Genomic DNA, 17,237 nt, shown 5'->3' with positions numbered 1-17,237 from the left:
TCTGATCCTCTCCTCTTAGCCCCTTTTTAATGTGACAGGAGAAATGTGCCGGTTGTAATGTCACATGGACGGCTGTCAGCCTGAGCGGTCTGCAGAAAGACAAAGATCCTCTGGCTCAGGGCACTTTTTCCCCCGTCTCTCTGATCACTCTTTGTTTGGGAAGGAGCTCATCGGCCCCATGAACAGATTTAATCTTCTTAGCATGCAACACTGAGCATATAGCTTCAAAACGAGGACTCTAATTTGGCGTTACATGCTATGATGTCACTCTCTCCTGTGGGGAGGAATGTCGAGGCCTTTCTTCCCCGTGGATGAGGAGCACTGGAGGACATCGGTATTTAAAGACTCTTTGTGAACCGTCTATTTTATAAATGCATAAAAGACACAACGTTATCCAAACTTTCTGACACACTCTGAGAACTGAAAAGCTCATTTCTTTCTACAGATGTACCGTCACAGGCTCTTACTGTAATGGGCCCCAGATGCAGCTTGTGATCTGCACTAAAGTTATGGAGCTGTCAAACTCAGCCTGACCTAAAGGTATTGGTGAAAAATGTAAAGGTAGCACGTTTATTGATGATTCCAGCTTCTTAAAGATGAATTTATTCTGGTTTCTTTCTTCCTCTGTGAGAGAATCTTTGAGTTGTGGATAAAACAAGAGATTGGAGGACGCCATCTTGGGCTTTAGGACGTTTTATAGACCAAACATTCATTCATCTTCAGCCTCTTGTCCCTGTCCGGTTTGCTCGGGGGCTGGAGCCGATCCCAGCTGACATCGGGCGTGAGGCGGGGTCCACCCTGGACAGGAAGCCAGTGTATCACAGGACACATAGAGACGAACAGAGACAGACAACCATTCACACCTACGGGTGATTTAGAGTCACCAATGAACCGAACACCTGCACGTCTTTGGACTGTGGGAGGAAACCGGAGAACCCGGAGAAAACCCACGCAGACACGGGGAGAACATGCAAACTCCACACAGAAGGGCCCCAGCCGGGATAAGAACCAGGAACCCTCTCGCTGTACGGCGACAGTGCTAACCACCACTCCACCGCGTCGTCCTAGACCAAACAACTAATCAGCTAATCAATCAAATGATCTCCAGATTAATCAATGATGACAATAATCCATAAGATCCACAATGAATCACAGCTTTAATGAAATCAATTGTGGACAGAGCTGCAGCAGTTGACAATATGGAAGTGAACTGATTTAAACAGCAGAACGGGTTTGTCAGGTTTTAATCGAGTGGTGCAAGTTAACACTCTATAAACACACTATATATGTGAGAGTCATAGTAAATGTTCTTTAAGGTCTTAAGGTTTTCTGTCTGCGGTTTGTAGCTTCTGACAAATGCTCGTTGCTCATCTGTTCTGCTGATGATTCAACCTGGAGAGGTTCATGTCCATTCAAGCCTTGAAATGATCCAACTGTTAGTCACCTCACCTTTACCCTTTGAACAGACAAACTTCAAATGTGTAATTCCCGGCATAAATTCAATAACATCTCTCGCCGTTCACTACCGTACATCATTTCCTTTTCCCAAAATAAGGTTCTAAAGAAGGACTCCACCTCTCTGTTACACTCATTTCTTTGCTTTTGCCTTTTAATTAAATCATTGTTTATAGGCACACTGTGTGCCGTTTTATCACCGGGGTATATCACTGCAGTTTTAGTTTAATTGTAGGTGATCCAAGAAATAATATCAGGGTATGGAAAAGTGTGGAATTCAATTTGACTGATTTCCAGGTCTGGATAAATATGGAAAAAAAGGGAAAAGAGTATGTAAACATGTTTGTATTGTTTCCAGACTATTATCTCACTTTCTAAAATAAAATACATACCAGTTTACTAACACAACACAACCGACCTGCAGATGATGATGAAACTCATCAAGCTGGCTGCAGAATGGTGTCTAGTTACCATGGTTACCGTTCACCGTGTGCCTGCAATTCTCATTTATCTATAATTTACGGTATGTTTACTCCATCTAAAGCGGATGAAGCACAGACTTTTGTTTTCTTTAGTAGTTCCTGGTTAACTGTCCATCTCTACTGTTCATGTCTGTAGAGTTACAGGTTCACACTTATTCATTTCATTCTTTAAGCGTTTATAAAATGCTGTGCGTTGAACATGTCTCGGTTTGGAGTTCATTCACTCATATAAGCTACAATAATTAGGTAATTACTAGGCAACATAATGGCATACAATCAGAATTTAACATTTGTGTTAAAAGTTGGATTTTAAAGCCATTTATTTACATAATAAGCATCTAAAAATTGGTATTCAGATGTACAATATTGACTGAAAAATCCTCAGAGAAGTCTGGAAAAGTCTAAAATTTAGAAATGGAAAATGTGCAGGAACCCTGAAATAGTCGAGTGCTTGTTATGTGTGTATACAGAGTTGAGTGTCGTCAGCATAACGGTAAAAACTGAGTTGACAAATGATGTGTCCAACAGAGAGAATTTAAATAATAACAATAAACAATGGTCCAAGAACTGAGCCCTGGGGGACACCATGAGGAAGAGAGGGTTGTTGAAACAAACTGTTGTCTAGCTGTGTGAGCTGTGCCCATAATATTTTGTCCCAGCAACAACCTTTTATACGCTGTTCACGCTTATACGCTAGCTAACATTAATGTCGTTGTCATAGAAACAGGATCCACCAGCAGGGCTTTATGTTGCTGGGATGAAGTGATCCCCAGCGCCTTTCTGCCAAAACAAAGACACTTTGTGGAAACACAACGTGCATTTCAAGAACGTTTTAAAGGTCCCCCCTCTCATCACGTCCCACTACAACATCCTGTTCGTCTAATTATTGTTTGAACCAGAACTTGACTATCTTGTGCACACGGATCCCTGCTCAGACAGTTTCAAGGTTCAGTCAGATAAGAGTTTAAGTGTCTCTCTGCACGAACCCTATGAAAAGGCCTGTGCTTGACTGTTTGAAAGGTGTGCTTCAGAGCAGATTAGCGTTGTGTTTTTACGCAGTTACTGTGTATAAATGGCTTTCAACAGGATGTTTTAAAACCCAGCGGAGGAATTTCAGTGAAATTTGATGGGCACATCGACCTTGTGCCAAGGAAAAATTGATTTGGTTTTGGAAGAGATCCAGATCTGGGACGTCTGCCACTGGTCCATTAATGTTTCTTGGCTGTAATTATGAAACTGATGGAGACAGAAACCTCAGGAACTCCCAGTCCCGCGGGGACATTTCCAGCTTTTTGTTTATGATTCAAGGTGTAATGTGTTTGGGTGTGTTTTTTCAGATTCCCATGCAGGCTGCGTTGTTGACATGCACCTGGTAGAAAGTGTGATTACCCTCAGTTGGACCTGCGATTTGTCTTTCGTGAATATGACTTGCGTGCATCCCTGTATGTTTCCCATGTTGCTGTAGATGACCCGAGAGGCTCTGCTTCAGTCAAAGTAGCTGTGAAAAGATAATCTCATAATCCCTGAGGTATGACGGTGTACAAAGTTTGTTCTCCCTGTCGTGGAAGGAGCGAGTGAAGTGCAATGAAGCGAAGGGAAGGAACCATAGTTGAGCAAGAGTCTCCAGACATTTTGGCAACAACAAAACCAACAGGCCTGTGAATGTTCTCCTTTTTCCAGGTCATCATTATCCCCAAAGCAATTTCAGTCAGAAGCAACTGGACTTGGTTATTTGAAACGTCTTCCTAGACAAATAACCGAGTTCATCCCGTTGCTTTGGGGATAACAAAACCAACACGATGCCAATGTGTGTCTTTCATTTACCAACAGTCTCTGGGTGTTTTGTGCAGACACACAACGGTATTTGATTTCTTATGGCTGAAATGTTTAACGACGTCTTCAAAAGAAGCAGCTGCCGAGGCACAAAGACCCTCCCCTTGAGTTCAGAGTGGCTCGTTGTGTCAATGCGTGTTGGTCGAGGCCACTGAGCGTTCGATTGTTGCCGCCTCATTCATAGTCAATACAGATCCAGGAGGTCAGAGCTGAGCGCGGAGCCCTCACACTGAACATCTGTTAAGGGTTGTGTCAACTCATTCAGCAGCATGCTCCATATAACCATCAGACCCTCCACCAGGCTCGCCCCAAACACTGGGTGGGTCACAGCTAAGTCTCCGGGCAGGTCAAAGGTTAAGACAGGCCCCTGGTTTGAAGACATATTGCTTTTGCAAACTTGGTGGGTGCGCAGACATTTGTGAAAGGGACGCCTGTAGGTCACCAGAGAGGACCACTTAGAACCCACACAAAGAAAGCGAAGGAGCAGAGATCTTCAGTCAGGTGTTGTCATGACTCACACCGGGTCAAAGGACACATTCTCACCTGCGATGCACTGTGAACCAGTGAGCAGTAATAGCCTCGATGTAATTGCACGATAACAGCACAGGGCTGTTGTTTATTTACGCAGGGTGGGAACGTGAGAGCTACCTGTCTATCAGGGTGTGTTTAGGCAAAGGTTTGTGAGTTCAGTCGTTACTGTGGAATTATCACTGAGGGTGGGGAGCGTCTTTCTCCGCTGCTGCCGAGGCTGGGTGCAGCGTGTGCCGCCCGTCAGTCTGGCTGTCTGCGTGTATGTGGGCAGACCCAGTCGGAGGATGATCGTAGTGGTGATCTTAAGCTGGGGCTTTCGCCATAACACCACAGTTTCTCAGCCATAATAACATGTTGTACTGTTAAACAGACGCACTGTCATTTTCATTTTGCAACTGAGAGTTGTGTGTAAGTGCGGTCGCTTTGTATTGCCACTGTAATTATATTTTATTATGGAGCAATAGATTAAAAGAACTAGTCTATAAAAATATAAAGATGGCAGCTAATTGGGAAAAATGTCAAAAGATATTCAGTTTACTATGATAGAAGACAAAGATAGAAGTCAAATAGGACATATAACCTTTCAAAAGGAAGCTTAAATTACTACTTAATCGACTTAAAATTACTTATTAATCTATAATATTAATTTATACGCATTTCGTATGACAGGTGTAGGCGTAATGTGCTTCAAAATGAAATGCAAAAAGATCATACGTGACAAAAACATATCAGTTTTTTACAAAAGGGTACAAAAAGAAGAAGAACAGCAGTGTTCAAGTAGAAAAGGGTTCTCGTGTTCGGAAAGCAGCGTTAGCGGTACGAAGGGGCGACTGTGGCTCAGTGGGAGAGTGGGTCGTCCTCCATTCAAGAGAGATCAGCGGTACGATCCCCACCTCCCCCGGTCCACATGTCGAAGTGTCCTTGGGCAAGACACTGAACCCTGAATTGCTCCTCGTGCTGCGCATGGGTGTGTAAATGTGGTGTGAATGGTTAGATTAGATGGTCTGTAGATGTCCACTGCCATCAGTGTGAATGTCTGTGTGAACGGGTGAATGTGACAAACACTGTAAAGCTCCTTGAGTAGTCAGAAGACTAGAAAGGCGCTTTATAAGTACAAGTTTAAGTCCAAGGTATCACATATATAAAAACATAAAAGACAGCATAAAAACAGGTATTACCCCTATTACCAAAGGGGAATGAAAGAGTATTATTATTAAAATGCAAATAATAATAAATACTGATTGAGAAACACATCGATTGATTGAGTAATAAATTAAATTGACTTATCGTTTCAGATCTAGCAAAAAAAAATCCCCGCAAAATACAAAATAACATCCAAACAGGTCGGAAAACGTAACTTTGGAGAAGATCGTCGCCCTGATTATTGTCTCATCATCATTTAGTTTGTTGGCTCTCAGAGTAAACTTTGAAATACTTCATCCCAGTCTCAGAGCCGTGTTCGGATATAAGCTAATTGGTGTTATTTGTCTAAAGATAAGAGTAGTTCAGAGTTGTTTGTGCCGGGGCGCGGCCGCTGCTTCCTCGCCACGGTCACGAGAGCGGCTAATGTCAGTCAAAACAAACAACTAGTCTCGTATTGATTAAAGCCATTTCCCTCTCCCTGCCCCGGAGCTATTCACTAATGTGCTGCTATAGTCTTAATGAGAGCAGGGGGAGGCGGACTGACCCCTGCTCACCTCTGTAAGGGCCCCCTGTGGGGAGGGGGCCAACCAGTCAGTGACCGGAGCTGCTGTCTTTTCATGTTCAAAAACTGGAGCCAGAGATCAAGTGAAAGTGAGAGAATTGACTTCTTCTTCGTGGATTAAACAGCAGCATCGGCGATGATGTCGACGTTTGAAACACACGGGGCACATCTGGAGCTTCCTGCATCGTTGCGGAAACTAACTCTCGTCATCAAAACATCTTCCAAACCATGAAGAACTTGTTCAAAACTGCTGATTTTTGTTCCAACTGCTGATTTTTGTTTACTTTTTCACTCGCTTCAGCTCCGGTTTTAGCTCGACTATGTTCACCAGCTGTTCGCTTACCTTTTACCGCACAGGTGGTTTTATTAGAGCATGGGTGTCATAGTCAAGGCCCGTGGGCCGGATCTGGAATGAATGATCTTGGCCCCCGGGATGATATTTGATTAGTATTAAAACCGGCCCGCACGCCACAGCCGCCTGCTGGTGTTTTTCACGCACCAAAACTGAATTACCCACAATGCAACGGTAGCCCGCGAACTCACTGCAGCGCCGCAAGTGGGCCGCCCGGCTTCATTATTCATCAGCATTCAGGGCAGATGTCGACTTTCAGCCCCCCCCCCTCCCCACTGTGTTAGGTCCTGGTTCAATAGGTTATATGCATCATTTTAATGTGTTTTAATAAACATTGAACCAGTCCGGCCCTCGGCTTGGAACAAATTTGTTTTTTTTGGCCCTCTAATGTATTTGACTTTGACACCCCTGCATTAGAGCATTTCTGAGAACCAGAATCAGTCGGCTAAAGGTATCAAAACATCTCCAGTCAACTGATACCTGCATTTAATCCTTTTTGTATCCATCTATTATAAAAAAAAAGACTATTTTTGTGGTTTTAGTCCAAAGCGTTTTTCGATTTAATGCGACGTGTGATTGGTTCACTACCACAGCAGATACAACCCAGACAGTCTGTGGTGTGGGGAAGTGGAGCGCGCTGTATTTGACAGAGTCGGCAGTTCAGCGTGATGCTCCCATTCACATGATGAGCGACAAATGAAGTAGAAAGAAAAGCACAAAGGTATCAAATGAAGATACTCTTTTGGTATCAATGTCACAGAGTGAATTCCATGATGCAGGAAACTATTTGTCATATGAAACTGTTTCTTTCCTTCTTCTGTAAAAGTATTTCATATCAGCGGCACGGTGGAGTGGTGGTTAGCCCTGTTGCCTCACAGCGAGAGGGTTCCTGGTTGGAATCCCGGCTGGGTCTCTTCTATGTGGAGTTTGCATGTTCTCCCCGTGTCTGCGTGGGTTTTCTCCGGGTTCTCCGGTTTCCTCCCACAGTCCAAAGACGTGCAGGTGTTCGGTTCATTGATGACTCTAAATCACCCGTAGGTGTGAATGGTTGTCTGTCTCTGTTTGTCTCTATGTGTCCTGTGATAGACTGGCGTCCTGTCCAGGGTGGACCCCGCCTCACGCTCGATGTCAGCTGGGATCTGCTCCAGCCCCCCCCCCCCCCCTAGAGTGATCCAAACAAGAAGTGCCGAAAACGTCAGTTCTCTGAGTGTCCACTAGGGGCAGGTTTCATAACAGAGCAGTTTCTCGTTCAGCCCCATGTTAAACAGGCTGTTTACACAGCATCATTAAACCTGTTTAAGGACAAGAGAACATTCTAGTCTGTGTGTTTAGCTCATATCTCCATGACAACACTGAGGGGGTGAATTTTTTTGTACCAGGCTAGTTTTCATTTTATTGGGGGTTAAAGTGTAGGAAAAATTAAGGGCGTGGCCTCTTGAGCGACAGCCATCCTCTGGCCAGGTAAATGTCAGCCAGATGGACGTATCTCCCTCCCCCCAGTGTCACATACATGCCCTTTTTTGGTAAAAGGAAATGAGGTGCAGTCAAAGTCTGACGAGATGGAGATCAAGTTGAAATTGACCTTGACAGAGAGGCTACGTTTTATACAGTCTATGTCAAAACCACACGTATGAAAATGTATACATTTGTGAACAGTGCAGTGAGAGAATGAATCAGCAGACTCTCTTCATCACACTAAACGCATAGTTACAGTATAATTATAAGTGCATACCTTTTAACTCAATCTGGCGTTACCACACAATTCAGCGTGACATAAAAGTAATGCAGACCTGAGATGGATAACAGGATCAAAGAACATTTTTAATGGTAATAAAACTACACGCAGATATATAAAACAGTTTATCTGCATTTGACAAAGTTGAGGAGGTGAAACGTGCAAACACAATGGTCCTTCAGTCACGCAGCTGAGACTCTGGCAGTAAAATAAAGTCTGTGTGAAAGCGAGAAGGCCTCTTACATCAATCCTGATTTATGAGCCCATTACCTCTTTGGGTCAGTGCGACCTCCTTTGTTCCTCTGATATGAATTCCCCCATGTAAGGCCGGGGACGGGAGGCGAAGTCGCCGAAGGGAAGGGCTGCTCAGCCGAGTGTGAGGGAGATGTGAATCGTTTAATTGGGATCCGGCAACTACTGACCTGAGACTGAGCCAGACTCCAAAGGCTCCGCAGCAGAGATAAATGACGCACAGACTGGATACCAAGGGAGGACCGAGTGAGATGAATAGCAGGTCAGGTAAAAACAAAGAGACAAGATTGAGCTGCTGTAACTTTCGAAACTTCTTTTTTCTCAGTGAAAATGTCACGCGTCATCACAAAACAGACTTTAAACGCATGACACACGTGGCTGTCAGCAAAGCAGCGCCAGGAAACCATCAAAGAGAGGGGCTTTCCAAGAACCACCGGCACTTCTCGGAAACGGGCACTTGTCCTTTGATGAATCAGAGACGGAGAATCACAGTTGCTTAGTGGTGTTTGCCTGGAGGTGAAGCAGGAGAGGAGGCTGGGAGAGCAAACACACAACAGACACTCAACACAAGGATCCGTGGAGGTCTTATCTGGTAGCACCAGAAGTGGATCACTGTGTCAGGGACAGCAGTGGCTCAGAACTGCTATTGACTCGGTTTTGATTGACAGAAATATGCAGCTTGTGTTCGCAAAGGCTGCATATTAGAAGTGGACTGCAGTTCAAAGTGACCTGAATCCGATCTTTCCGCTCAAATGTGACCCATATCTGATTTTCTTTTGACAGTGTGAACAGCACAGGTCACATTGAATCTGACATTTTCCAATCAGGATTAGTTCACTTTTAAATGTGCTACTTAATCGGATACGTGCCGGATTTTTTGAACGCGACCGCAATCTGAACAGAATCAAAGCAAACATGGAGGACTCTGTACAGATGTCGCCGCTATTGCTCCGCATAGAGCAATCATTAAGATATGAATTTTATTTCTCTTCTTCCTCTTTCGTGATATCACCCACCCACAAATTTGCAGACTGCCGCCACACTCTGTTGTTGGCATTACGCCATGAAGTCCTACAATACCACAGCGGTCCGTAGACAGGCCACATTCAAAGACGTAATGTGAACAGCCAAACAAGAAATCGGATTTGAGCAATAAATCAGAAGCCAGTGATGTGGTGGACTAAGACAAAAAAAATCCAGCTCTGGCATTTTGGCCCAAACCATCACGCCACAAGAGTAATAAATATATTGTATTATACAAGGAGACACATATTAAGTGCGGGGTCAGGGGGTCAAACGCGTCGTTTCCTGCGTTCTGCTGATTTTATTACCATTATGATGGTATTGTCATCCTGATTCAAGCGTGCATTGTTGCTTCATCTTGCAACCGTTGCTTACATTCTGCCACCACCTACTTTAACGAAGGCATTGTTGTGTCTAAAAGTTGCTTTCTCATCAAAGCAAAAGTCTGTTTCATGTTTTTATGGGGGACAAATGGTAACTGATAGATTGGTTGTATTCCTAATGTCTTCTTCATCCATTTTTAAAGTTAAAGTTTCTTCTAGTCAGAGAAGTTAGTTGTTTTGTAAGGACGTCCTCTTCCCTTCCCTTATAGGACAGTTTCGGCTGTACTGCAGCCTTCCTCAGAGCTGCTGTTTTTGCTTCCTGGTATGACGTGTTTTATGAAAACAGCTGACCGGGCCGGGAACCTTCAAAATAAAGTTCCCGACCCGGTTGTGTCCGTTCCTCGCCCTGGTGCCGCTGGCAGAGAATGGTGTCCCAGGTGTGTGGGCGCAAGTACGCCCCCTCGTCCCTGTTCATGGTGCTGCCCTCACACCTCCTTATTTCTCTGCCCGCCTTCATCCATCTACTGCATCTGTTTGGTTCTGATGTGATGATCATGTCATACCTGAAGAAAAACAGCAGCTCCGACGAAGGCTGGAGCCGAAACTGTCAGTAAGAGGACGTCCTTACCATATAGCAAATGGTAACTGTTCCTAATTGATATCAAGGGTGATGAGACTCAGATTTGTTTGCTTCATTGTAACCTCTTGATGTGCTAACTTCCATCTCCTCTGACATCTAGTATACTGGTACATCGGTAACACTAATAGATACAGGTTGTCCATTGTTCCAACTGCTTTTTTATACAAACTATAATTCACAGTGACAGTGGCGGAGATATGGATCTTGTGCTGTGTGTGAGGTTGTGTGTGAGGTTGTGTGTGTGTTTGTGTAAGTAAAGCATGCTGGACAAACCAATGCTGTGCAGCAAAACATTAGTCCAGGCCGTGACTGGTCCCTGGTCCCTGGTCCCTGGTCCCGGGTTTTTTAGCAGCTCTTTATTTAATGGATGTCAACAGTTGGAAAGGCGTGAGGTGGAGAGGTGGAGAGGTGGAGAGGTGGGGTTCAGTGAGCCAGGCAGTTTCTTCCTCTCAGGCTGTGTGGGAGCTAATAAGGCGCTGTCGGGTGGTGGTGGTTGGGTGGAGTCGACGAAGCAGGGGGAATTAATGATACTTGCTGGATGGGGGGGCATTCCTGACCTTGGCTCCTGCCCACAGGGGTTCGCAGTGGTGCTGCGTCTTATTTGTGGATGTTATCAGTGACCTAAAGACCTGTGCTGTTTGAAGTGTGAGCCGTGTCTTTCCTGTCTGTTTCCTCGTGTTCTTCTCCGCTGTATCAGCTCCTGCATCTTCCCTTGTGTGTTTCGTGTGTTCCTGTGTGTGTGTGTGTGTATGATCCGTAAAACAGCGAGGGCGATGTTTCCCACCGAGTGACAGTGTTTGTTTCTCTCCCCGACTCCAGGAAGCTGACTCTGTGCCAGGCCCTGACCTTTGTCCTGCTGCTGGTCGCTCCCGTCTGCCTGTCGTCCCCGCAGAGTGTAAGTGCAAACCCGCCCTCATCAACACAAGTCACCGCGCGGCCTCGACACAAAATGCCTCTGCTCACGTCTCTCACTCTCTCACTGTCTCGACCCTGGGGTTGACTGTCAACCACGGCTCCTTCGTGACGTAACGTGCACAGGGGAAGCTTTTTAATCAGCCGAATACAATGAAGCACAGCGGGAAGGAGTTTGTTTTTTTGAGGTTGAACCAAACTGATGCAACTAACGATTGTTTTCACGATCTATTATGTGCATCAACGAATAGTTTGGGGCATGAATTGTAAAGAAACTGTAAGAGGTTCAGTGGGTTTATCAGAGTTTGTATCAACTGACAAATCAGAAAATCAGCACTGAGACTGAGCTGCAGACCCAACCATGAGCTAAAATAGTCTTTGAAGCTCCGCAGCATCACAGAGGACAATTTTCTTTCACACTACACATGATTTGACTCATTAACATGGGAACATTAAGTAACATTTCATCGATTAAAGTTCCATGGAGTCTCAATCAATGTCCTCAGTTTCCTCAGGGGGCCTGCCAGTTTGGGAGTTGTCTCTGATCTTGGCCGCGGGGGGTGCTGTCCCGTGGACGGTTCCGGCCCGGGCGGCTAGAGGGCTCTGCACCTTGGTGCGGAGGCTCCTGTCTGCCCGGGTTGGGGGGGTCTCTGTGACGGTGCTCCCTGTGACCTTGGACTGGGATCTCTCCCGGTGTGGTCGGCCCCCCAAAAGGTAGCTTCCTTTAGCCTCCTCTGTACCTCAGGTCTCGCTGCCCGGCCATGTCTCTGTAGTGACAGCTAATGTTTGTGTAGATGTGAGTGTGTGTATCTGTGTGCCTGCATGGCTGTGTGTGTGTATGTGTGAAGGTGTGTATGAACGTATATACATATGTGTGTGTGTCTCTGTGCATGATTGTGGGGATGGGAGGGTTCTTTTAACTTTCTTCTCCTGGTTTTATTTGATGTTTCTCTTTTTCTGTACATCTCTGTAACTCGGCACTTTGCGACACTTTTCTGTATGAAAAGCGCCAAATCAATAAAGGTTGATTTGATTTGATTTGAATGTCATTGACTAGCGATATCGTATTTGAGTTTTTTTAAAGGTAGAGTTCAGTCGGCAGCCGAGACGTCACCTCTGTGTTGTGCAAATATACAAAGCTAATAGCAGGACGACAGTGTTTCAAGTGCACCAGGCTGATTACACACACAGGGCCCGAGGCCGTTTCCCACAGCCGCCCCACTTATCCCTGCCTTCATGTCCACTTTTTCTGACGTTTGACAGAGTTAAATGATGTGATTAAGCTCATTTGTGCAGAGAAAACCCTGGAAAATCCAGCTCATTTAGACAATAAACCAATCCCAGCCCCTTTGACCAGCTTCAGATGTGAGCAGGTCGGCTGCTGGCGGAGCTCTGGGAGCGTGCTGATTGGGTTGTTTTTGCAGCACGTTTGTCCTCTGCTTGTGTTGGTTGTCTCAGAGGTGGTAACGGTTCTCATGAGCCGGCGTCCTCTCGGTTTCTCCACGCTCTGATTGCTGCCGCACCACCTTTTCTCCCCCAACCGCAGCGTCCATCTTTCATCACTGTTTGTCTTGTTGCCCCCCCCCCCCCCCTACACCCCCCCAGGCCCGGCTGGAATAACCAGACACAGACAGAGATAGGCTTTCCCGCTCCGTGACATCAAACACAGGAATGTAGAGGAGAGTCAACACACTTAAGATCAGCTTCTTGCTTTCTGTTGTTGGGGAAAACAGTAAGTCAGTGTGTGTTACACCGCTTTGAGGGAAACAAAGACGTTGTTTTGGATGTTTTAGATCGTTGAAACTTTTCCTGCATTCAGTCATCATCACAGCTGCACTGGCAGCGTCTCTGATGTCCACATTTGTACAGATAAAGATGGGAACAAGACAGATAGACCGAGAAGATTTAGAAATACAAAGTACGAGACTGAGAGCTGTTGAAACCATGTGGAACTACGAGTGCATTTCTCCTTTTACTAAGAGTTAAGCCCATTTTGAGGCTGTGAAGTGTTCACATGCTGTACTAATACTTTTGTTTGTCCTCATGACATGTGGTTTTAGCCAGGCAGACACTTTACTTCCTCTGATCTGAATGTAAAGCAGAGTGGTCGACCTTTCCTGTTAGGACTGAGGGAGGCCTGGATGATCCAAAAATCAGATGGATTTCTGGCAGGTCAGCCTTTTTTTTTTGGTCGTCTGTCTTGCAGCAGGGCGGCACGGTGCTGTGGTGGTTAGTGCTGTCGCCTCACAGCGAGAGATTCCCTGGTTTGAATCCTATCTGGGGACTTCTGTGTGGAGTTTGCATGTTCTCCCCGTGTCTGCGTGGGTTTCCTCCGGGTTCTCCGGTTTCCTCCCACAGTCCAAAGACGTGCAGGTGTTCGGTTCATTGATGACTCTAAATCACCCGTAGGTGTGAATGGTTGTCTGTCTCTGTTCGTCTCTATGTGTCCTGTGATAGACCGGCGTCCTGTCCAGGGTGGACCCCGCCTCACGCCCGATGTCAGCTGGGATCCGCTCTAGCCCCCCGCGACCCCGACAGGGACAAGCGTTGGAAGTTGAATGAATGAATGAATGAATGTCTTGCAGCAGTCTGAGCTGCTCCACGCCACGGTCACATGTCTCTCATGTCTGCTGTCAAAAGATCCGTTTTAAAACTGTAATGAGCTTGTTTTTAATATTACTGGATTCATATTTAACATGTTGTGGTTAAAAAAGCACCAATGGGCTCCTTCCTTTTGGATTACATTTGATAATCGATCAATAAACTCCGGGTTCACTAACTACGTTGTTGGTGCTTTGTTGTGTGTGTAGGGACTCTTCTCATGCTGCTGCAGAGGTTTGCTGTTATTTTCAGCAGTATTAGTGGTTAAAAGACCTTTGAATGCCTTAACCGTACTGACTCAAGCTAATCACTGTTAGCCATGTAAGGAAGTGCCGAAAATCGGACCACGGGATGATTTTGCGTCGGAATTACACTTTTAGGATAATAAGCCTGAGCTGGTCTGCTTGTCATTTAGAGTTAAGTTGGTCTCTGTCTTCACCCGTTGTCCTCTTGACGTCTTCGTTGTTGGAAAGTATTTCCAGTCGTCTGTCAGCTCCACACCGTCTCTGCAGACTGGGAGAACTGGTCTGCTGACAGACGAGAGGACAAAAGTCCCTGTTCACCTACATGCCTGAGTCTGTGGCTCTTTACCTTCACCTTCAAGACCCGGTCTCTGCTTTTCAGAGCACATTTTTCTCCTCTGCTTATGTGACGGAGGGCAGGGGGGGGTGGGCTGGGGGGCTAGGGGGGCGGGGGGTTGTAAAGGTCAAATGTCACTTTCATTAATCTAGAGAGCCGGCCCACCGCACCTCCAACTGTTATCAACGCTAATTTGACCGGCGGTAACACTAATGAGGGCAACCTCAGGTGACCCTGCCATGGAAAATGATGGAGAGTCGTAGCACAGGTCGCTCTCAGCTGAGTGTGTGTGTGTGTGTGTGTGTGTGTGTGTGTGTGTGTGTGTGTGTGTGTGTGTGTGTGTGTGTGTGTGTGTGTGTGTGTGTGTGTGTGTGTGTGTGTGTGTGTGTGTGTGTGTGTGTGTGTGTGTGTGTGTGTGTGTGTGTGTGTGTGTGTGTGTGTGTGTGTGTGTGCGTGCGTGCGTGCGTGCGTGCGTGCGTGCGTGCGTGCGTGCGTGCGTGCGTGCGTGCGTGCGTGCGTGCGTGCGTGCGTGCGTGCGTGCGTGCGTGCGTGCGTGCGTGTGTGTGTGCGTTAGAGTGTGTGTGTGTGTGTAGCCTATTTTAGGAGTCACATAGTCCAAGAGACTCATTCAGTCACAGTTTTTTTCTGTTGCAGTTTTTTCATCTTGAGGTTTGGGACGTGAGAGTGGGATCACATCACATTTACTCAATCAAAAGCATTGTTGTCACGGAAACGCCATGCAACTCACTGCTTGCCATGCAATAGGCCCACTGTTGTTTACATTTAACTGACGTTGAGCCAAAGGACTGCAGGTTCAGCATTAATAATTGCATAAGTGATCGGTTTTATGTTTCATAGAAGTGCAGACACTCTTTGAATCAACATGGAGCACAATGAGTCAGGAAATGTCTTTTTAGTTGCTGGGTGAACTCAAGAGCAGAAGAGCGGCTTAATTCAAGTCATGTTAGATGTCTTACAACTTAATGAAGAAAACTGACTGAAATCTTTCCGTAGACCTCGGAGTTTTTGTGCGTCTTGTCGACTGTTTTTGAATCTTTTCATCGACCAAATCTGCAGTAAACACTCCACCTCCGCATCACACCAACGTGAACCTTTCACCGCCATTGTTTTAAATGTCCGTGCATGGTCCCTCCTTCTTTTTTCTATGTCCCAACAGGCGCACAGGAAATGACCTCAGAACCACCGTAGTCCTCGTACTCGTGCTCGTACTCGTGCTCGTACACGTGCGCACGCTCGTGCTCGTACATGTGCGCACGCTTTACAAAAGCCCACCTCCCCCAAACGGGCCGTGGCCGGCAGGCGTGCCGCAGCTAGGCACGGTACAGTTGCACTCACACTGGTCAAACGAACTAGACTTTACCCGTAAAATCTGTTTGGGCACGGTACGGATGGACAGTGTGACTGCGCCCATGTGTGAACGTCTGGTTTGAATACATCAGTAGCTGCTCGTGATTGTTCCCCAGGACGTTGGATTCAGCCGTCACCGGTGGAGTTGACTGAGGTTACATGAGGACAGGGCTACATGCTATTATGCATTCATCTTCAACCTCTTGCCCCTCTCGGGGTCTCGGGGGGCTGGAGCCGATCCCAGCTGACATCGGGCGTGAGGCGGGGTCCACCCTGGACAGGACGCCAGTCTATCACAGGACACATAGAGACAAACAGAGACAGACAACCATTCACACCTACGGGCGATTTTAGAGTCATCAATGAACCGAACAGCTGCATATTTTTGACTTCTAATAATTTTGCCCTTTGACTTACATACAATTTTGTATTCAGGGTGTTTTTTACAGTGTGATATTGCTGAATTTAAAAGGTCGGAGATCTTCTTCGACCAAACACTTCTCCATATATTCAGACGTCACACTGATCCGTTTCTATCCTGAGCTGCTGTTTTGTGTTTATATTGTGTCTCTTGGACACTGTGGAGACGTGCAGTCGGGGACAACATGGCTCTCTGTTGTGATCGCTCTGCAGCATCAGTCTGCAGTGTCGGCCTGCGTGTTCAAAGCTGTCAGGTGGCAACTGGCAACTGTGTGTGTGCGTGTGCGTGTGTGTGTGTGTGTGTGTCGGTGTGTGTAAGACAGAAAGACAGTGTTGGCAGAATGACGGGACATCATTTGTGAAAGGGGAAGAGGTGTGTTGAGGGGAGTTATGTGTGACGCCTAACAAAACCCACGTTATTAATAGCCAAGAATCCGACACAGGCGGGTAAATGGAAACGAGTAGGTGGCATAAAAACAGCCTTGTGAGCCTGGTGGATCAGGACCAACGGAGCCAAACAATAAAAGTGATTAGAGAAATCTCAATGGCGCTCCTCAAACACATTCCAGAGTTTCTGCCCTGGAGCAGGACTGAAACTGGCAGCGATCCCACCGGTTTCTCATACAGGAGCTGACTCACACACACACACTTTTTTTAACTATTCACACACACAGTCAACAACTGCTTTGGCAGGGAGGCCTGAAGTCAAAGTCGTCTGGAGCATCTGCCCCTGCAAGACGAGGATGCACACGGACGTGAATAAGAACACAACTTAAAGCTCTCGTCCTCGTTTCCCGCCGTTTACCTCATTAATATGCAAATCCTCAAATGGCCGAGATACAAAGTCAAACTTTTTATTTCATGCCACAATCAGTTCAATTCAATTTTATTTAAAGTGCCAAATCATAACAAAGTTTATCTCAGGACACTTTACAGAGTAGGTAAAGACCACACTCTATGGCTTATTTATGATTTACAGAGACCCAACAATTCCCCCGTAGAGTACGGTGGCAATGAAAACCTTCA

At 46.1% G+C, this 17,237-nt stretch overlaps 1 protein-coding gene across 1 annotated transcript in view; it reads left to right on the top strand.

The window, feature by feature from the left end:
- The window catches only part of adamtsl5 (ADAMTS like 5), a 45,728-nt gene that overhangs the window by 1,226 nt on the left and 27,265 nt on the right, over positions 1-17,237 (top strand). The window contains exon 2 of the mRNA XM_083914474.1: positions 11,151-11,226. Coding sequence (XP_083770600.1) covers positions 11,151-11,226 — 76 coding nt within the window. The remainder of the gene's footprint in view (positions 1-11,150; positions 11,227-17,237) is intronic.

Source organism: Echiichthys vipera (assembly GCF_963691815.1).
Source record: "Echiichthys vipera genome assembly, chromosome: 1".
NCBI lineage: Eukaryota > Metazoa > Chordata > Actinopteri > Perciformes > Trachinidae > Echiichthys > Echiichthys vipera.
Note: the sequence above shows the minus strand (reverse complement) of the source record. Positions and strands in the feature narration are given on the sequence as shown.